The following is a 21,372-nucleotide window of genomic DNA, read 5'->3' on the forward strand; positions in this document are numbered from 1 at the left end:
TCTCACATAGGCTAGTATCAAACTTGTAGGCGCTGTGATTTGAGCTTGTTTGTTTCAGACAAATAAAATGGTTCAAAATGGGAACACTTTGCCTACCCGGTGCGCAGGGCTTCTGAATCAAGTGCACCTATCGCTAACAGTGCAACACGAACAATAAAAAATAAAAAAGCAGCACAAACCTTTATCATTGGCTTTTCAATAGCAATGTTTGGTGATCGACTAGAAATGCCTTGAAGATCCACCAGGTCTGTGCAGGGCAACAGTTAGCCTACAATTATAGTGTACTTGATTTGGAGTAGCCTAGTAATAGGGCATTTTTTATATTTTCATAATTAAATTAATTATTACCTTTTTTAGCTACAGAATATCTCACCACTGTGCTTTAACATCGCTCTCTTTAATTCCTTTCTCCAGCGCAGAGTTGAATTATGTTTCATTATGGAAACACGTTAGGCCTAATAGTGGGAAAGGGGGATACCTAGTCAGTTGTACAACTGAATGCCTTCAACTGAAATGTGTCTTCTGCATTTAACCCAACCCCTCTGAATCAGAGCGGTGCGGGTGGGGGCTGCCTAATCGACATCCGTTTTCGGCGCCTGGGGAACAGTGGGTTAACTGCCTTGCTCAGAGGCAGAACGACGAATCACAGCTCAGGGTTTTGATCCCGCAACCTTTTGGTTACTGGCCCAACGCTCTAACCACTAGGCTACCTGCCGACACTACTATTGATGTTCCCGAAAATATTTCATTTGGTTTCCCAAATTAAGCACTGGGTAGCTGCAGGAACAGGGTTGGAGAGCCTATAACATACAGAGTTTGGGTGGAATATTACCTGTCGAGCAGCAAGAGGCTGCATGCTTCTCAAACAGTAGTTGATACATGGAGTAAAATAAATGGAGTTACCTACCTGCATGATTGAATGAACCGGTAGGAAAGCGGCCTCTGTTGGCTATTGAGTGCATTACATGTCATTTTTCCCCCCTGCCACTCTTCTCTTCTAAATCGAAACTAATTTTACAAGACAAGATTAAATTGAGAATAGTCTGATGGGTGAAAATATGACCTCTTGATGTGAGAACAGCATGTGCAGCCTGAAGCAAGGAACAGAGTGCAATTTTATTTATTTTTTATGTTATCATCAATAGCTTGTAGTTGCATCGTGCAGCCCATATGTTTTGATTTCTAAGACATTAAGGTTTGTATCCTTCACAACTAAATGATCAAAATAACTATAAATCTAGGGTATAGGACCTGTTTCAAATGATATATATTTTATTCAGCACAGTTCAATTATATTCTTCTTACTATAAAATCATAAAATAATCACACTGGACTGATAGCATATCTTGTCTGCTAAATGAACAAGCCTATGGCATGGTGCATAGCCAGATAACATACAGTAGGCCAACTCATATTCTGTTCTTCTGAAATACATGTTCATCATATCATAATGTTTCTTCATACCTGCATAAAATAAGTCATGGATTTGTGATAGTGTATATTACATTTTATTTAGTTAGATTATTATTTTTTTATGTAGATGTTCAAAAAGCGCGTGGCTTGTATGGGTGGAGGCTTGGCGATGCTCAACATCTTTATGTTAATTACCGGGGAATTACCGAGAGACTGGCTGGCAGTCTTTCGCATGACAATAACCGGCGGACAAGACTTCATGACCGTCACAGCTCTACTTACACCTCCATCATAGTAATGCTAAAAGAAGCACACAATCACTGATCTGTCTCACTAGGATTTTCTTTTTACAGCACCGGTAGTCAATGTTGCCCCAAAAGTCCACGCTGCCCCAAAGCTGCCACTGAGGCCAAGCATAGAGGACCAGGACATATACGGGTGAGTCATCGACTTTACATGCACAGTATGTGTTGGTTCCTCATCTACAGAGAATGTGTCTAGGGTGCAGATTCTGTTAACTCAACAGTGTAATATACTCTAAAGTAGATTATGTATAGAAATGTACAAATGTTATCAACTTGCCATTTGTCTTAAATGTATTATGTGTTGTCTAGCCCCAACACGAGGATGGTGCGTTTCCAGAAGGGAGATAGCGTGGGGCTGAGGCTGGCGGGAGGAAACGATGTGGGAATCTTCATTGCAGGCGTTCAGGAGGACAGCCCTGCAGAACAGGAGGGCCTTCACACCGGGGACCAGATCATGAAGGTAAGGGAAGGGTTAACTCTTAGTCTAATGTCATTGTTTGACCTGTGTCACTATATGAATAGCATATCATTGTCTGATTTATTTTTGTGTGTCTCCTGTGTTTTTAATGTGTGTCATGTTTGAAACCCCTTTGGTCTGTTCATGAGTGCTTTACGTGATAGATCTAATGTTATGTCTGTCTGTTTGTCCAGGTGAATAACATGGACTTCAGGGGCATAGTGCGTGAGGATGCTGTCCTGTGCTTGCTGGAGATTCCAAAGGGAGATGATGTCACCATCCTGGCTCAGAGCAAACCTGATGGTGAGTGACGCCTTCACTCTATAGATTTAAGGCAAGTCTGTCATATTATTTCAGGTCATATTGCAGGTGAAGTAATTTGAAGTTTGTGGTGTGTGTTGTCTGTTCTAGTCTATAAGGACATCCTGGCATCTGGTAGGGGGGACTCTTTCTTCATCAGAACCCACTTTGAGTATGAGAAAGAGGTTCCCCAGAGCCTGCCCTTCTTCCGGGGGGAGATCTTCAAGGTGACGGACACACTCTATGACGGCAAGCTTGGCAACTGGCTGGCCATCCGCACTGACAAAGACAACCTGCTGCTGGAGAAGGGTATCATCCCCAATAAGAGCAGGTGATTGTGTGTGTCAAGGATTATGTGTGTGTGCGTGCGTGCAATGATTGGTAGTTGGTGCCAATTTATGATGCATGGTGTTCTCTGCTTCTCAGGGCCGAACAAGTGTCAAATGTGCAGAACGCCCAGAGAGGAACAGCCAATGACAGAGGAGACTTCTGGAGGTTGAGAGGTCAAAGAGCGGTGAAGAAGAAGGACCTCCGTAAGAGCAGAGAGGACCTTACTGCCATCTCTGTCACCACACGCTTCCCTGCCTATGAGAGGGTGGTCTTACGAGAAGGTAGGTCTCCCAAGGCAGAAGACTCCTATCTCCTGTTGTGATGTGGTCTAAGAGCCACTTGACTGCATAGAACAGAGTAAGATCAAAAAGGACATATCAGAACACTAAACCTTTGTTTGAACTTCCTAACTTCAACTGAATGCTTCTGAAATTATTCTTAATTTCCCATAATGGTCTGCACTAGACCGCAAGTAGAAGTCCATTCCAGATGTGAGATACTAACTGTGTGTCTGTGTTGATTCTCAGCTGGCTTCAGGAGACCAGTGGTTGTGTTTGGGCCCATCGCAGACGCAGTCAATGAGAAACTGGGAAACGACCTGCCTGAAGAGTTTGTCATAGCCAGTAAGTATGGTGCTCCTAACTTCTGCTTGTGAATGAATTTGCATCATGTATTTACGTTAGGTGCGCTCTATTTAAGCATTTTTTTTATTTCAATGCAAATTTCTCACCCTTTGCTGACCAGGCAAGCTAAATTGAGCTTTGCCTTTTTGCTTCTATGAGCGTGTGTGTTTATGTGTGTGTCTGTGGTTTTGGTGAGAAGCTGATGTGTTTTTGTTTGCCCACACAGAGACTGAGCCCAAGGATGCAGGCACTGAGAAGTCCTCCGGTGTGGTGAGACTCAATACCATTCGACAGATCATAGAACAGGTAAAGACAACCACCAGCATCTTCATCCTGATCATTACCATCGTCTTCATCACCATAGTAATATTCCTCATTCTTTTGAACACGGCATTCCCATTTCGATCATACTACACCTCACCTTACTCTTCTTTCACTGTCGTCATCTTTTCCAGCCTCCCCTCACATTGACACACTTCCCTGTCTCCACAGGACCGCCATGCCCTGCTGGATGTAACTCCCAAGGCGGTGGACACCCTGAATTACACCCAGTGGTACCCCATCGTGGTGTTCCTCAACCCGGACAGCAAGGGTGGCGTCAAGACCATGAGGAACCGCCTGGTGCCCGGCTCCAACCGCAGTGCCCGCAAACTCTACGAGCAGGCGGTCAAACTGAGGAAGACCTGTTCTCACCTCTTCACCAGTCAGTCACACACACGCACACACACGCGCACACACACACACACACACACCAGTGGCGGTCGGTGCCGTTTGAGATTAGAGAGGATTTTTTTATTACATTTTTTATTGGTGTGGTGTTGTTTATTTTACAGCATATTAGATTATTGGCATTCATATTCCATTCACCCAGCTCAATGTAACAGCGATAGGTTTAGGCTGCTACATGATACTCAGATTTACCCTTTACCCATCATGACGTTGCTACAACCTAGCCTGTGAATGAAGTTTACAACGTAGGTGCACAGGTCGAGAGAAAATTGGAGTAATCAAGATGACAGACAGTGAAACATTCAATACCGCTTTGCACACTCTTGCCTTCATCTAACTGATCAGGGATGTAATCATTAGTCCAAACAGTTGCAAAATGAGTTTCTATTCCGCAAATTCAGGTAGGTCCCTCCGTTTCTTTCCGTATGCTTCCATTTAAAAAAAATGTTTTGCAACAGAATCGGTGGAATGAATAAACCCACACACACAGTTCACTTTCATAGCAGCCACATACAGCATCATCACTTTGCTCGTTGTATAATTCCTTCTCGCATATACGCGCTATCCTCCTTTCACATTTTCCCTTCGCTTGTGGACTTCAGTGCACACCACAACAGCTGCCTGTGACCAGGAGCAAAAACCGCTTCAAGCCAAACCCTCATACCATAACCGTTACACTGCATACATCGTTGTCACCATATTAACGTTATATTCAACAAACTATAACTAATGCGTTAGTAAACCCACAATCCAATTCATGTGTACAATTATACAGTACAGTGTACAGCAGCAGTATTGTAGTAACACTGGCGGTCCCCGGTTGCAGTGTTGGATAGCCAGGGTGGCTATTGTGCCAATCTTTCTGCTATGTTTCCATGCACAGCGACCGTTGACCTGAACTCAGCCAATGACGGGTGGTACGGGAGTGTGAAGGACTCTATCCGGGCACAGCAGGAGCGGGCCGTGTGGGTCTGTGAGGGCAAGGTAAGCTCTGGTTGTGCTTAATAAATGTATACAGTATAAACAGTGTATTCAGACCCCTTCCCTTTTTCCACATTTTGTTACGATAGTCTTATTCAAAAATTGGTTGAATTCATTTTTTTCCTCATAAATCTACACACAATACCCCATAATGAAATTTTTGCCAATGTATTAAAAATAAAAAACTGATTATTTACATAAGTATTCAGACCCTATGCAATGAGACTCGAAATTGCACTCCGGTGCATCCTGTTTCCATTAATCATTCTTGAGATTTTTCTACATCTTGATTGGACATGATTTGGTAAGGCACACACCTGTCTATATAATGTCCCACAGTTGACAGTGCATGTCAAAGCAAAAATCAAGCCATGAGGTTCAAGGAATTGTCCGTAGAGCTCCGAGACAGGATTGTGTCGAGGCACAGATCTGGGGAAGGGTACCAAGACATTCCTGCAGCATTGAAGATCCCCAAGAACACAGTGGCTGCCATCATTCTTAAATGGAAGACGTTTGGAACCACCAAGACTCTTTCTAGAGCTGGCCACCCGGCCAAACTGAGCAATTGGGGGAGAAGGGCCTTGGTCAGGGAGGTGACCATGGGATAACCTTGCAGAAGGACAACCATCTCTGCAGCACTCTGCCAATCAGGCCTTTATGGTAGAGTGGTCAGACAGAAGCCACTCCTCAGTAAAAGGCACATGACAGCCTGCTTGGAGTTTGCCAAAAGGCACTATAATGACTCAGAACATGAGAAACAAGATTCTCTGGTCTGATGAAAAAAAGATTTAACTATTTGACCTGAATGCAAAGCGTCACGTATGGAGGAAACCGAGCACCATTCTTACAGTGAAGCGTAGTGGTGGCAGCATCATGCTGTGGGGATGTTTTTCAGCGGGAGGGACCGGGAGACTAGTCAGGATCAAGGGAAAGATAAACGGAGCAAAGTACAGAGAGATCCTTGATGAAAACCTGCTCAGGACCTCAGACTGGGGCGAAGGTTCATCTTCCAACAGGACAACGACCCTAAGCACACAGCCAAGACAACGCAGGAGTGGCTTCGAGACAGGTCTCTGAATGTCCTTGAGTGGCCCAGCCAGAGCCCAGACTTGAACCTGAAAATAGCTGTGCAGCGATGCTCCCCATCCAACCTGACAGAGCTTGAGAGGATCTGCAGAGATAAATGGGAGAAACTCCCCAAATACAGTTGTGCCAAGCTTGTAGCGTCATACCCAAGAAGACTCAAGGCTGTAATCACTACCAAAGGTGCTTCTTCAAAGTATTGAGTAAAGGGTCTGAATATTTATGTAGATGTGATATTTCAGTTTAAATTAGCACAATTTTTTTTTTTTTACTGTTAGTTTTGTCATTGAGGCAGGAGGGGTCGGGAGACACTGGACTGGCCCTGTCCGACGATACCCCCGGACAGGGCAAACCAGTAGGATATAACGTCATCCACTTTGCCAAAGTACAGCCCCCACACCACTAGAGGGATATCTTCAAACCACCAATTTACTACCCTGAGACAAGGCTGAATATAGCCCACGAAGATCTCCCCCACGGCACGAACCCAAGGGGGGGCGCCAAACCCAGATAGGAAGAGCATGTCAGTGACTCAACCCACTCAAGTGACGCACCCCTCCTAGGGACGGCATGGAAGAGCACTAGTAAGCCAGTGACTCAGCCCCTGTAATAGGGTTAGAGGCAGAGAATCCTTGTGGAGAGAAGGGAACCGGCCAGGCAGTTCGTTGCTCCAGTGCCTTTCCGTTCACCTTCACACCCCTGGGCCAGACTACACTCAGTCATAGGACCTACTGAAGAGATGACTTAAAGGTTGAGACCGAGTCTGCATCTCTCACATGGATAGGCAGATATTTCATAAAAATGGAGCTCTATAGGAGAAAGCCCTTCCACCAGCTGTTTGCTTAGAAATTTTAGGGACAATAGGAGGCCTGCTTCTTGTGACCGTAGCATGCGTGGAGAGATGGGTAGGAGCAAGCCCTAGTCTGTTTTGTAGGTTAGCAGTAAAACCTTGAAATCAGCCCTAGTCTTTACAGGAATCCAGTGTAGAGAGGCTAGCACTGGAGTAATATGATCAAATTTCTTGGTTCTAGTCAAGATTCTAGCAGCCGTGTTTAGCACTAACTAACGTTTATTTAGTGCTTTGTCCGGGTAGCCGGAAAGTAGAGCATTGCAGTAGTCTAACGTAGAAGTGACAAAAGCATGGATACATTTTTCAGCATTTTTGGGCAAAGTTTCAGATTTTTGCAATGTTACAAAGATAGAAAAAAACTGTCCTTGAAATAGTCTTGATATGTTCGTTAAAAGAGAGATCAGGGTCCAGAGTATTGCCGAGGTCCTTCAGTTTTATTTAAGACTACTTGTACAACCATCAAGATTAATTGTCAGATTCAACAGAAGATCTCTTTGTTTCTTGGGACCTAGAACTAGCATCTCTGTTTTGTCCGAGTTTAAAAGTGAAAAATTTGCCGCCATCCACTTCCTTATGTCTGAATCACAAGCTTCTGAAACACCAACCTGCATCTCTCTGTCTCTGTGTTTCTCAGTTGGACGGCTCGGAGGAGGACCTGGATATTCATGACGACCACATGTCATACCTGTCAGCGATGAGCGCTGACTACCTGAGCATGGACAGCAGGCTGACCAGCGACTACGACGACACAGCCGATGAGGGCGGAGCTTACACCGACAACGAGCTGGACGAGACAATGGACGAGCCCCACCAGCCGGTGTCGGCAATCAGCCGCTCCTCAGAGCCCGTACTGACAGAGGAGGTAGGCTTTACTACTGTCAATCACTATCACGCTCATTCAGTGTCCGAGATAGACTGGCATTTCTCTGTCCATCAACCTCCATGTTAAAGGTGCACTGTACAGAAATCGCTCTGCCATTTCCTGGTTGCTAAAATTTTAATAGTTGGCCTAATTTCAGTTTGTGACGTAAGTACCATAAAAAATGCTGTGAAAATCTTTTTCATAACCAAAACATTGCATTTTCAACTGTTTGAAGCTGGTGTACAAAACTGAAAGTCAAAGAAAAAACTAAAGACCTGGAAGCATAGAAATAGCGCACATAGAACAGATCTACTGCTTTTTGACTTGTTTTCAATAAGAATGACAGATCTATAACTGATATTTATATGTGAATTTGGACGGATCGCCCAATAAATTCCATATTGCAGCTTTAAGTATACTCCAATAATCTGTGAATCTCCCATTGTCAGTGAAATATCTTGACTAGTTGTGTTGAACTAGTCTGTTTTTTGTTGACATGTGTATGTATATCTGTTGACATATGTATATGTACATCCCTCCACTCTCTAGAGACCCCATGCTGCCCCCATACCGCGTATGAGGAGATCAGGGAGCAGAGAGGGGCTGAGAGATCTCAGTCCACCCCCCTCCTTCGTCCCTGAGCCCCCCAAGGTGAGACCCCTTGAAGCCCACCATCACCTCGCAATCCCCTGAACCCTGACTCTGACCCACATCTTGCACTTATAAGACTTACGAAGGTTACTATCCTGTTCTATTGCAGCAGGTGAGGGTGCAGTCTCGCGGGGGCTACGACTCCCACTCCAGTAGCACCATTAGCAGCGACACTGCCGGGGGGACCAAGCCAGCCCCGCCTCCAGTTGCCCTCAAGCCCACCGTGGCCCTTAAGCCTACTCTGAGGGCACTCAACCAGTCATCTGAGGACTACGCTGTCCCGGAGGGAGAGGACCCGGCCAACCGCTCCTTCATCGGCAAGGTGAAGGCCTTTGAAAAGATGGACCACCTGGCCAGAGCCCAGAGGATGCTGGAGCTCCAGGAGGCCGAGCAAGCACGGGTCAGTACTACTGATAGTGCAAACTAAGTATAGATAGTAATGCTTCATAAAAAAACAAATGGAGCTACAGCACCATGCATTCTGAGTGTAATCATGTCATATTCTGGTCAACTTTGCATTGCATGTACCCAAAGGCATATTCAAGTGCGGATGTTGCCTTATTAGTTTAATGTATGTGCTTTGACTTAACTGGGCTTCCTCCTGATCTCTGACTGTAGCTGGAAATAGCCCAGAAGCATCCAGACATCTATGCAGTCCCAGTGAAACTACCAAAGCCCAACCACAACCGCCCACAGCCAATAGGGTAAGTTCGTATATATTAACCTTGTCTGTCACCACACAAATTAGCATTTTTACTGAACTTTCCACTGCCTGTCATAGGTTGGGTTCAAGTTGTGTTGAAGTTTTTTTTTACAGACTTGATGCACAACAATCAGAATTAATGAAAATGTCTCTCTCGCTCTCCTGTGTCCAGCTCCAGCTCCATCCCGGAGCCCCAGACCCCATCCTCCAGACCACCGTACTCTGAGAGCAGGGGTCACTACGACGATGATGAGGAAGAGTACCGCAGACAGCTGGCTGACCAGACCAGACGAGGCTACTACAGTAACCCCCAGAAATACAAAGACACTGAGCTGTAGGACAGACAGACCTACCTATCGCACCCTTCCGTTCTCACCCAATCAGTGAGGCCCTCACCGTGCTCACTCAAGCAGCCTAGTGTTACGGTTGCCTATCCGAATCTTTGGCCCGACCTAGTGGCAGGAGGATATATCCCGTCTCCTTGTGACCACTAACCAAGTATGTGTCCTTACCTTGACTGTTTGTTTGCCTCACTATGTGGATGGTGAATCAGCATTTTAACCTCACAATGTCTGATGGGTAGTGTTTGATCTTCACCCTCAACCCCTCGGTCATATCTGCCCAAACCAATGGAGTACCCGGTCTTTTTTTTTATATATATAAACCTTACATTTGTGTATATATTTATCTTTATACATGTTATACATCTTAAGCATTCTTTGTTACATTAATACAAATGTATTTGGATGGACAGAATATTCTGTCTACTGCTGCTCTATGGTCTGCTAGTGGTGGAGAATCTAGTCTTTATCCTTTTAAATCATGCATTGCATACCTTTTTGATTTACTCTACACTTGGACATTTTGTCTCCTTAAATACTAGAGATCAGCACATACAAAGTGCCTTTAGCTCTGAAAGTATAACAGTGTCAGATCACTGAAAGAACAAGCAAGCAGTCAACACTTGGCTCTCAGAGGTGATGGGCAAAACATGCCAGTTTACTTCTCTGTATTAGCTGCATACATACAACCTGAGACGATCACATTTTTATGGTATATACGTTATTTTTTTCTTCACCATGGTGTATAGGAGTGACTCTTACTGTCTTTAACATGTCTGTTGCTTTGCTATACATGTCTGTATTCCTCTATCTTTGATTCATGTTCCTCAGGCTGCTGAAATCGACTGTAGGGAGTTTAACTTTCTCAAACAAATACACATAAATAAATAACTTTAACTTTCACTTGTGTCTTAGTTCATTCTATAAATAAAGATGACAGGGCTGTGTGTATTTCTAACGCTGGCTCAAGCAGGATGGCTTCTGGGAGTTAACTCAACCAGGTGCAGATTATAGCATAGCTCTAACATCTAAGGACATTGCCTTTGCTTTGCAGAGTTACATATTTGTACATGCAAGCCTGAATTTAAGTGTTTTTTTGTTTGTTTTTTGTCCAATGACAAGCTCACATTTTGGTTTCCATGCCCCCATGGAGACTGTTTGCATGTGTAGTATTATAGTACATTCATAGGACCCTGAAAGACCAAATGTATTCCTTGCTCTTTGTTTTTCTTAAATATGCACATTAAATTCAGTTCTTTGGTTATTGATCAAACACATCACATTTATACTCTTTCTGGTAAATTAATCTGTGCCTTCAGCGACGCACTTGTCATTCATATGTATAATGAAAATAGATTCAGATTAAGGCAAGTCAGTGCTGAGAAATGGGGAAGAAAAAAACATTTCAAGCATTTCAGTGAGAATGTGAAAATCAATGAATACATGGTTAATAAATAAATGCATGTAATTAAATAAAATGGAAGTAAATCCTCTTAATGTGGACAGCATTTTCAGATGTAGACTGGCTGTTCCTGGGCAGTCAGCAGACGGTACATGGCTGCAGGCATAGTCTTCATGTGGATCTGCAGCACAAAGAAACAACACAGGTTGCATGATCAGACACATGCTACACAGCCGGGCATGAGGCTTCCTACCGTTCTAAACTCAAAATCCCATAAATTAATTGTAGCACCATTTACAGATTAAATTAGGATGATTTCAATTCATTACTAAATTATCTGAGTTCAAATAGAATGACCCTCAACCCTGGACTGTAGTACATTCTAGCTGTTAAGTGTCTTCTCATACCTCTCCCACTGCATTAGACAGGATGTCAACAATCTTCTCATGGGGCGTGGCCACCACACTCTGGCCATTGATCTCAATGATCCGATGACCGACGCGGACCCCCCCTCTCTCAGCAATGCCCCCCCTCATCAGGCTGCAGATCTGTAGAGGGAGGAGAGAGGGACACGAACAGCTGATAAAGAAAACTACAATTCTGTAAGAAAAAAAAAATATATATATAGGGGACATCTGTTGGTTTCTATTGTCATGGTACCCACAATTCCATTCTGTACGCTGAAGCCCAGCTGGTATCTGAGGTCTGGTCTGCGGATCAGCACCATGGTGACGGGGGGACACCTGACGATGTTCAACTTGATCCTGCACTGGGCCTTCAGACCCTAGAGAGTAGAGATGGATATTTAGGGGAGGATTGTAACAGGAGTTAATAGCCAAGACGAGGGAAAGACATGCAGATGCTTGCAGAACTGCCTGATCAAGCAGTCAGTCAATTGTTTTCAATGTGTGCCGGCTTGCAGAGGGGCAGACTAGATTAAGGTTGACAACCATGTATCTGCATTTTCAGCAGAAATGCACAGTTGGGCTCCAGTGACACAGAAAGGGAGCGGATACCGTGGAAAAACACTTCAGGAAACAGAAAAAGAGAGAAGGAAAAACACTGACCTTAATGATACTCTGGCAGGTGGAGAGGGGCAGTCCAACCAGACTTGTTCCATTGATGGTCATAATCTGGTCACCAATGTTGAGTCGACCAGACTTCTCTGCTGGCCCAGAATGCATCATGCTAGCAATGATGACGGTGGGCAGGATAGAGCCCCAGCCTGACTCCACTATGACCACCCCCAGCATCTCTCCCTTCTGCTTCTCGATGTTAACCTGAGGTAGGATACACAGAACAGTAAGATATACCACTACTTACACAATTATGGTTAATGCAACTATGTTCACTTGAATGCCTTCATGGTTCTATTTAGCATTCTGACTGCAATAAGGATGAAATTTGTGCATCTATTTGTTACATTAACAAGAAAGGTTGCGTTTATTATAGGTCTACCTCGTACTGTATTAAAAGTAATTGACATATCCACTATAGATCTAAAATCCCATATCAATCAAGCACAACACTGGCCTGCCCCCTAGTGGTTGACTCACGTCTCTGCAGTTCTCTGACTTGGAGAAGTGGATGAGGTCATCGTTGTACATGTCCTGAGTGTTGAGCAGGTCGCTGTACTCCCTCTGACTCAAGTCCTCTGGGTCGATTCCATTGGCCCGCAGGAACTCCTGATATGCCACACTGAATGCCTGGCCAATGGACTGGGCTATGAGCTGGGCCTGGACAGAGAGAAGGAGAGGCATCATACATGCCTGATGAATACAAAAATATGCACATATCACATGTCACACAATTCCTACATCGACACACTTGTGTCTGAGTCAAACAGATAATTTGTAAACACACACATACACGCACACACTTACATCCTCTGACTCAAACACGTGGCAGACCATCCTGTACTGGGGGAGGTTGTCACGGGCAGGGCTGTTGGTGTGGTCAGAGTGGTCAGTGGTTTGGTTCAAGTTTTCCTGAGCGCTCCTGGAGCGCACCATCTTCCCCCTGGCCATCAGCACCACCATGTTGCCTATGTCAGCAATGTAGGAGATGGTCCTCAGAGGCAGGTCCATCATGGACTCCTGCTAGGAACACAGGATAAGGACATGGTTATGTGGCTGTAGAGGGAAAGAGAGGTGTTTGGCAGTATAGTTATGTGGGTGTAGTTTAGGTGTGTGTGGTAGCAGTGACTACTGGTGAGAGGTAAGTTTGATAACTTGTAGTGTTGTATTTACTAATACTATAGATTGTTTGGTACCTGCAACATAGTGTTTGCTATCCTTGAGTCTATGTAAAGGTGAATAGTATACAGTATTTACCTGAGTGTCTGCGTTCAGCACTTTGATCCTCTGTGTAGACATGAAGAGATCCACTTCAGTGGAGGAACGAACCTCATCCTCAGTCTGCACATTTAGGGAGAGAGGAGAGCAGCATTTAAACAACATGAGACTTTATTCACAACAATAACAGACAAGACTTAGTTCTAATAATAAAAAGACACAGAACAAACAGCCGTAACACTGTCACTGTACCTTCTTTCTGTGTTTAGCTTGCTTTTGGGCGGTCTGCCGTATGGAATCGAAAGAGCAATAGATCGAGAGAGAGAGAGATAGAGAGAACCAGAGAGAGCGTTCAAAACAGTGCTTGGTAAAGAACAGTAAGATGGGGCGTGTGTGATGTTAGCTGTCTATCACATCTGACAAAAATTACTGGTCCACAGGTTATAAGGCAAACATCCTCAAAAGTTGCCCCTTTATCAATGTGATATGAGCACCCCTCAAGAAACAGACTGCATGTGTTAACAACCTACACTAACTGACAGATGCCCTAGGCATTCTTTAATGCTTGTTTATGGACATAAAATCATGTTATTTGGAAGATCGATCAATAACTTTTCAGTAAAAATGTAATGCACATAATTATATGAATCTAAGGACATGAGAATTATTTTCTATGAAAATCTTACCTCCTTGTTAGTGGTCATTTAAAAGATTGAAAAAGGAAAAGGAAAATGAGGGAAGAGAATTGGGTCCTAGTTGATATGACCCCCATGTGACTCTCACCCTGACACGGCTCATAGCCTCCTGGGCCTGCTGCATGCGGGCACTCTTAGTGGGTGTCCTCTCTGACAGCAGGTGGGTGGAGCCCAGGTAGCTGGCTGCAAAGATGATGCCATCGATCAGGTCCTCTGGGTCACATGGCCCTGGGACTATAGACAAGACGGTCATTGAGGCTGGGTACAATCAATAGTCATCATAAATTACAATGTCTGTACATCAGATTTGAGTGAAAACATACCACTGCTCCTGACTTGTTCCATAATGTAATTTGAATACCTTTATACCACAGCAAAGCTTTGTCTCCAAGAATACACTCCTTCTCCTGTCTCACTAATAATCCCCCAACTGAGACACTCACCTTCCACATATGAGGGAAAGAAGGGCATACTCCTCCGGATCTGAAATTGGAATATTACTGTTATACATCAGTAATGGTGATGACAGTAACTATAGAATAACACTTCCTTAAACCTCAGTCATCTCTTTTCAGAGTAGTGCGTTCATCATGAATCTTGTAGAGGCAGCTCTGCAGAGTGGTCACTAGCTGGCACAGCCACAAAGTCATCAAATCTGATTTAAACCTAACCCTAACCTTAACCACACTGCTAACCTCAATGTCTAACCTTAAACCTTAAATTAAGAACAAAAAGTGATTTTGTTTTCATGACTTTTTACAATATAGACAATTTTGACTTTGCAGCTGGCCTAAGGAGAAATCGCTCGGTTCTGCCTCCACTCATGATAAAACGTTAACCGCATTTGAAACAGTGCACAGCAGTCACTTACCTCCTCAATCGATGGAGGCCTAGGCGGTTCCTTCTGCGCTCTATGCTCCCTGTGCTGTACCTGGTGTGTTCTGGAGGACTCTGCCCTCACATGACAGACCGGCTCTGGGACTTGCGCCAGAACTTGGGCTGGGGATGGGACTGGAACACGGACAGGGACTGGAACTGTGTCGCGAGCTGGAACTTGGGTATAGTGTGAAGGTGACTGAGAGACAGGCTGTATGAAAGATTAAGAAATACATATAGAAAACTTAAGTTAATGATATTATTGATGTTTTCTGGTGGCACATTTAAACAGATCAGAGTAAATAACATTATTGCCACTGAGTTGTTCACTATAATGTTTTTGTTGTAAGATTTTATTTTAAACAATACAAAACATACACATACAAATGATAACATCACACAAACAACTACATCACACCTGGCCAGACCCCATTCTCACACACCCATAGAGTTGTTCACTATTATCAATGATGCAGTGATCACTGACGCAACTCAACTATGTAAACACTTCAAACAACTATGTAAACAACAACTATGTAAACACTTCAAACAACTATGTAAACAACAACTATGTAAACACTTCAAAACAATGATTTCCATAGTGATCCAGAGCTGCCTCATACTCACACTCACGTTGCCTCCCGGTGGCTGCTGTGGGGAATACTCCTCTTCAGTAGGACTGACTTCCTGTCTCATCACCCACACAGGCTCTATGGGCTGGTCAGGAGTGTAGGGCGATCTCACCGTCTTAGTCTTCACCTCCTCTATGGCCTCTCGGATGTCCCTGATGGCCAGAGAGATGGCATTCCCTGATCCCCTGACACTGTCCTCTGAAAGGCCTTCCGCTGGAAGCCTGAGCTCCATCCTGGCCTGCTCATCCTGTAACTCGCCTGAAATAGGCTGCCCAGAGCTAGGATACTCTGCCTGGGTTTCACCCTGCACGTACCTGGGAGGTGGCCCCAGGCTTTGAGAGCTGGAGCTTTCTTTAAGGCTGTCGCCCTCCCCATCAGACGTAGTGTCATCGTAGTGGTGCAGTCTTGAGCCAACTGAGCGACCCTGCCAAGGGGGGCTGGTCTGTGGTAACCCAACATCCCTACCTGGCCAGGAGGCATGGGGTTGTGGATCAGTGGGTGGCTCGGTGTCTGTAGCTCCCTTATAAACATGCTCCCTCTGTCTACAACTATAGGGCTCTGGGTAGGGTTCCTCATATGGCTCATCAGGGTCGGCCTCAGATCTCCTGTGGAGCTCTCTGTCTAAGTCTGGATAATTCATTAATTTCAAGGGTTCAGGGAAAGACTGGGGGTAGGATTTTGCGTAGGGCTCTGTGTAGGATTCTGTGATGGATTCTGACTGTGGGTAGGACTCATTATAAAATTCTGCATAGGTCTTTGGATACGAGTCTGTGAAGGTGAAAGATTCGGAATGGGACAGTGGAGAATCAGTGCAGCTCTCGTCGTCAGGCAGTATGTCAGTGTCGTGGGTGGGGCTTGGGCTAAACTCATCACTACATTGGTCCGAGAGCTCAGACTGAAGTGGAGGGGGCGAGAATGGAGATGGAGAGGTAGGTGGTGATTGGCGAGTAGGTGGGCTCAGGGACGGAGCCTCCATGCTTAGAGAGGCAGCACTATCAGTGTCAGAACAGTGGCCATTTGTTCCATCTTCCTGGTTGTCCTCTCCCAAATCCCTCTCTCTTTTGTCCTCTTCTCCCAGACTTGTCTCTTTTAGGTCCCCTTCTCCATGGCCCCCCTGCTCCTGGTTCCACTCTAGGTCTGTCTGGATGTCAAATCTACTCTGAGCACTAACAGACTGAGTTATGGATGAGCTGCACCCTTCCTCCTCCTTCTCCTCATCCTCCTGAGGCTGGGGAGACTCTCTGTTGGTAAGGGGTGGTGGCAGCTCTTGAGGAGGGATATCAGATGCAGGGGGACATGGTGTGTGGTGTGTTGGCGTAAGAGTACCAGCAGTAAGGTCAGGTGCTCCACTGTCTTGTGTGTGGTGGGGTTGAGGGGAGTGCAGGGGGTGCTGCTGCTTCATTGTTGCTGGACCAGTCATGTCACTCTGCTCAGTCAGAGAAGCGTCAGATGACCATTGATGTGGAAACGGCGGGTCGTGGATCTCTTGGACGTCTCTCGGCGGCTGTCTCCGTCTGTGAACTCTGACCCTGGGCTCCCCCTGGCGGCGGTAGCGGGCCACGCCAGGGCGGGGCGGCTGGGTGTGGCGAGAAGGCTCCATAGCCACTCCCTCCCCCTGCCTGGACAGGCCCTGCCCTGAGGGTGAACGCCTATGGTGCCGTGGGGGGCCGCGGCCCGAGCCTTGTTGCGGAATAGAGGGATGATGATGGTGGTGATGAAGATAAGGATCTTGCCCGTCCTGACCGAGCATTTGGCAGGGTCTCCAACTTCTCCGGACAGGGACCCCCTCTCCTCCGCCTCCTCCTGCTGTGCCATTGGGCTGCCTGTTTCTGGGAACAGCTGGAGACTTCTGCTCCTCCCCCACAGCACCACCTAGCCCCTCCCCCTGCTGCTTGTGGCTCATCGCTCTGCTGTAATCTGTTTACATATAGAACATGGTCCTTCCGTCTCCAAAGAAACACCACTCACAGAACTGCCTGCAGGGAGACAGGAAATGCATGAGAACAGATAGGTCATAGTTCAGGGGTCTGGATGAAACAGCAGGGTCAGGAAGGCATGTCTACAAACAGGAGAATGGGATTGTGTTTTGAGAGTGAGTGATAGAGCACCACTGTGGTTATGAAGTATGTCTCACTCACCCAAAATCCATTTTAATGTCAATTCTATCCTCAATTTCGGTAAAATAAAAATATTGAGATCTGCCAATACCCCACAGATCTACATAGTACAAAACACACACACACACACACACACACACACACACACACACACACACACACACACACACACACACACACACACACACACACACACACACACACACACACACACACACACACACACACACACACACACACACACACACACACACACACATACATACATACATACATACATACATACACACAGACACGCACACACACACAGAGAAAGAGAGACAAACACACTGACACACAGACACACAGACACAGAATGTACACTGACAGATAAGAAGATGCAGGGTTCCCTATTCTCCAGGGTAAAACCTAAATCCCATGCGATTCATCTGGGTGTGTTTAATCTCAGGTATATTCTCCCTGCACCAGCACCACACCACACCACCACAGCACAGCAGCTGGCAGGAAAGAGTAGGAAGGACAAAGCCCCATCACCACCGACCTGAAAGAGAGGAGGCTGATCTGAATCCTGAACTGTATGCTCAGTGTACAGAATATTGATGTCTGGACTCTGGATAGATTATGCAGTTTACTCAGCATCGGTATACTGACTTCAAAGTATACTATAGGATTAGCTTTCACAATTTTGCAGGTACAGTATTCTGTAGCTTTAAGAGCTATAGGCTTCTATACTTTATGAATTAATGAGAGTAGCTCAAATGCAAATTGGATGGATACAGAAAGCAGAGAATGTACAGATTTAATAAAGGCTGGATAGCTGAGTGGAGACTTGGGGCAGAGGTTAATGCAGAACCTCAGGATGAAAAGTAATCTTAGTGCAGGCAGAAAACGACAGAGAGGAGGACAGAGTGCAGATGATATGTTCTATTTATGCCCTTTCCCCGGTGCTTGGTGCTGCTGACTGGGCGGGAACCTGGGGGGCAGTGCCCGGGTCACAGATGGTCTGGCTGTGGGCAACATGGGCCAGGCAGCCGGGCCGGCGGAGGGAGCTGTGACCTGTGTACTGCTCCTCCATCTGTCAGGGCTCCAGTGAAAGCCCCAGGGAGGGGATTAACCAAGCCATTAACTCACTGATTTTACACTAGCCTAACACACACAAACACACACACACACACGAGACAAGGCAAATGTTAAAACAGTGTTTACATGTAGCATCAATAGGTCTCCTGGTTACATTTTGATGACATGTTTGTTGTTTCAGCAGGATGGGATTAATGTATAAGCAAGGTAGTGTGATGACTGACTAAAGCTTATCCAAGTCCCACGTTTCATGGCCGCAGGCAGGACATTTTTAAAAAGCTGCCTGAATGTGAGGAAATGAAAAGGGTGGGACAGCAGGTACCTTGTGACAAATACTCTTCTTTTCATTGGAAGCAGCCCAATGATAGGCTATGTTATTCATGCAATACAATTGCAGTGACGGCCAGCATTATATGAGACAAATTAAAATAGAAAATAAAAATAATTGCCATTTCCTAAAACTATACTGAACAAAAATATAAAAGCAACATGTAAAGTGTTGGTCCCATGTTTCATGAGCTGAAATAAAAGATTCCAGAAATGGACATACACACATAACGTTTATCTCTATAAAATGTTCTCTAAAATCCTTTGCCAAAATAATCCAGCCACCTGACAGGTGTGGCATATCAAGAAGCTGATTAAACAGCATGATCATTACACAGGTGCATCTTGTGCTGGGGACAATAAAAGGCCACTCTAAAATATGCAGTTTTGTAACACAACACAATGCCACAGATGTCTCAAGTTTTGAGGGGGTGTGCAATTGGCATGCTGACTGCAGCAATGTCCAACAGAGCTGACGCCAGATAGTTAGATGTTAATTTCTTTACCATATGCCGTTTTAGAGAATTTGGCAGTACTTCCAACCGACCTCACAGACCACAGACCACGTGTAACCATTCCAGCCCAGGACCTCCACATCCAGCTTCTTTACCTGTGGGATAGTCTGAGAGGGAGGGGTGGTGGGGGGCTCTAAGTATTTCTGTCTGTAATAAAGCCCCTTTGTGGGGAAAACCTCATTATAATTGCTGGGCCTGGCTCCCCAGTGGGTGGGCCTATGCCCTCCCAGGCCCACCCATTGCTGCGCTCCTGCACAGTCATGTGAAATCCATAGATTAGGGCCTCATGCATTTATTTCAATTGACTGATTTCCTTATATGAACTGTAACTCAGTAAAATCTTTGAAATTGTTGCATGTTACGTTCATATTTTTGTTCAGTATTAGTTATAGGCCTATGTGCAATAACGTGGCTTTTCAACCGCGATATGTCCGGAGTCCGGACAGAACAGTCACTATTCTATGGGATGAGAAAGCGCTCTCCCGATTCTGTCATCCTGTGTCACAGCCCAAAAGGAAAGCAAACAGTAATTTAGGCGCTTGATTCTGTGGTTAAATAATACATTTTTGTTATTGACAACTGCACTACGAATGGACTGTCGTCATGTTTAAAAAACAGGCACCTGTCTGAATGTCCGACGACGATAAAAGAATATACAATGTGACACATCTCTAATGAAATTATCCATCTGCCAGCTGCTTTCATGGTCAAATAATCGGCGCCACCGGTAGGCTACCTTCATCCATTCCAATCTATATACTACAGACGGAATGCGGTCGACATGCCAGTCGCTGTCATGTTAATCGTTGCCCTATATTCTGGATGATAAATATAATCTTACCTGTTCGTCAGTAGGAATGGGTTGGTCGTGTAACAATCCGTTTCACCATTTTTGCTGGTCCCTCTGTCCCTTCAGACAATTTGCATGGATTAGGCCTGAGCGGTCAACTCCTCCTGATCGTGACATCAGAGCGGATTACCGACGCACAAAGCGCCTTTAAAAGACTGCTGTGTTTCAACATAATATTTACGGAGCTGCACCCGCGGTATTCCGCCTCTTCGTAGGCAACACTGCTGTGTGCTCTGCACCACTTTTTCGTGAGCGCAGTGAGATATCAGAGCCCGCCAATTCTACCCCTGGGGCTGAGAAACACCTGTGTAGACTAAGCAAAATATCCACACCACGGTGTCAACCACACAAAACAAGTTATTCAAGGACACTCGCTCCCTGCATTTTATCAGAATATACTAGGCTATATATAGGCTGTGGGCTATGTTATCTAGGGAGAACATTGTTCCCTAGAACACACTCCCACCTCAGTCACATGACTCTCTTCACCGTAACAGAGCTGTCGTTACCGTGACAACATGTGACTGAAGATACTGATGTGAGTAGTAACCATGGTAATGGTATTCAATCTTTGATCACCACCCCTCCCCCAGTAGCGGTTTGTGGGTAACATCACTGGGGAAGCCAAGCCAGGAAAAACGTGCCATATTACAACCTATGTGTTGTGATCATTGCGTTGTCTGCTCTATAATCTGTTAGTTCATATGCCTTGACACCGTAATATTTAGGCCTACGGCCCAGACAATAAGAAGACACAGTAGCAGAATAAATTCAACCACAGCTTTGTTTCATCACAAAACCAGAGAGCAACCTCTGTCTGGTGAAGTCCACAAAGAATATTGTATGTTACAAACAGTTACATGGCCTACAGCGTGGTCAAGCAAGTTAATGTTTCTGTCATTTTCAAGACTACTAAACGTGATTTAGAATCACGAGTTTACGCAAGTCACAAAGAA

At 45.2% G+C, this 21,372-nt stretch overlaps 2 protein-coding genes across 9 annotated transcripts in view; one reads left to right on the forward strand and one right to left on the reverse strand.

Annotated features, from left to right (window-relative positions):
- LOC129818416 (tight junction protein ZO-2-like) overlaps positions 1-10,531 on the forward strand; it is a 36,969-nt gene extending 26,438 nt beyond the window's left edge. For all 3 annotated transcript variants that reach the window (XM_055874266.1, XM_055874265.1, XM_055874267.1), the window contains 14 exons: positions 1,767-1,851; positions 2,028-2,178; positions 2,370-2,478; positions 2,587-2,806; positions 2,902-3,086; positions 3,333-3,428; positions 3,655-3,734; positions 3,921-4,131; positions 5,041-5,141; positions 7,706-7,933; positions 8,483-8,584; positions 8,694-8,984; positions 9,203-9,288; positions 9,460-10,531. In XM_055874266.1, the coding sequence (XP_055730241.1) occupies positions 1,767-1,851; positions 2,028-2,178; positions 2,370-2,478; positions 2,587-2,806; positions 2,902-3,086; positions 3,333-3,428; positions 3,655-3,734; positions 3,921-4,131; positions 5,041-5,141; positions 7,706-7,933; positions 8,483-8,584; positions 8,694-8,984; positions 9,203-9,288; positions 9,460-9,625 (2,111 nt within the window). In that variant the 3' untranslated portion in view covers positions 9,626-10,531. The remainder of the gene's footprint in view (positions 1-1,766; positions 1,852-2,027; positions 2,179-2,369; positions 2,479-2,586; positions 2,807-2,901; positions 3,087-3,332; positions 3,429-3,654; positions 3,735-3,920; positions 4,132-5,040; positions 5,142-7,705; positions 7,934-8,482; positions 8,585-8,693; positions 8,985-9,202; positions 9,289-9,459) is intronic.
- LOC129818417 (amyloid-beta A4 precursor protein-binding family A member 1-like) lies at positions 10,257-20,889 on the reverse strand. 6 transcript variants are annotated; one of them, XM_055874269.1, is made up of 14 exons: positions 20,408-20,888; positions 18,012-18,185; positions 15,523-17,503; positions 14,891-15,106; positions 14,463-14,502; positions 14,108-14,253; positions 13,577-13,609; positions 13,364-13,447; positions 12,914-13,129; positions 12,587-12,766; positions 12,098-12,310; positions 11,695-11,814; positions 11,438-11,578; positions 10,257-11,211 (listed from the first exon to the last, which is right to left on the reverse strand). In XM_055874269.1, the coding sequence occupies exons 3-14, from the start codon at positions 17,428-17,430 to the stop codon at positions 11,140-11,142; spliced, it is 3,369 nt and encodes a 1,122-aa protein (XP_055730244.1). In that variant the 5' UTR covers positions 17,431-17,503; positions 18,012-18,185; positions 20,408-20,888; the 3' UTR covers positions 10,257-11,139. The 6 variants fall into 6 exon arrangements, with proteins under 6 accessions (XP_055730244.1, XP_055730245.1, XP_055730247.1 ...); XM_055874270.1 differs by lacking the exon at positions 18,012-18,185 and adding an exon at positions 19,558-19,673; XM_055874272.1 differs by lacking the exon at positions 18,012-18,185 and having other exon boundaries at positions 15,529-17,503; positions 20,408-20,889.
- Positions 20,890-21,372: the final 483 nt, after the last annotated feature.

The sequence above is a fragment of the Salvelinus fontinalis genome, chromosome 21, assembly GCF_029448725.1.
Source record: "Salvelinus fontinalis isolate EN_2023a chromosome 21, ASM2944872v1, whole genome shotgun sequence".
Classification (NCBI taxonomy): domain Eukaryota; kingdom Metazoa; phylum Chordata; class Actinopteri; order Salmoniformes; family Salmonidae; genus Salvelinus; species Salvelinus fontinalis.

Excerpts from the sequence above, each read along its gene's own strand:
- LOC129818417 (XM_055874268.1), bottom strand. The coding sequence starts at position 17,430 with ATGAGCCACAAGCAGCAGGGGGAGGGGCTAGGTGGTGCTGTGGGGGAG. Across the intron at positions 15,107-15,522 it reads CACCGGGAGGCAACGTGAGT|CCTGTCTCTCAGTCACCTTC; the intron begins GTGAGTATGAGG and ends TCTTTCATACAG. Across the intron at positions 13,610-14,107 it reads AGGCTATGAGCCGTGTCAGG|ACCGCCCAAAAGCAAGCTAA; the intron begins GTGAGAGTCACA and ends TCCATACGGCAG.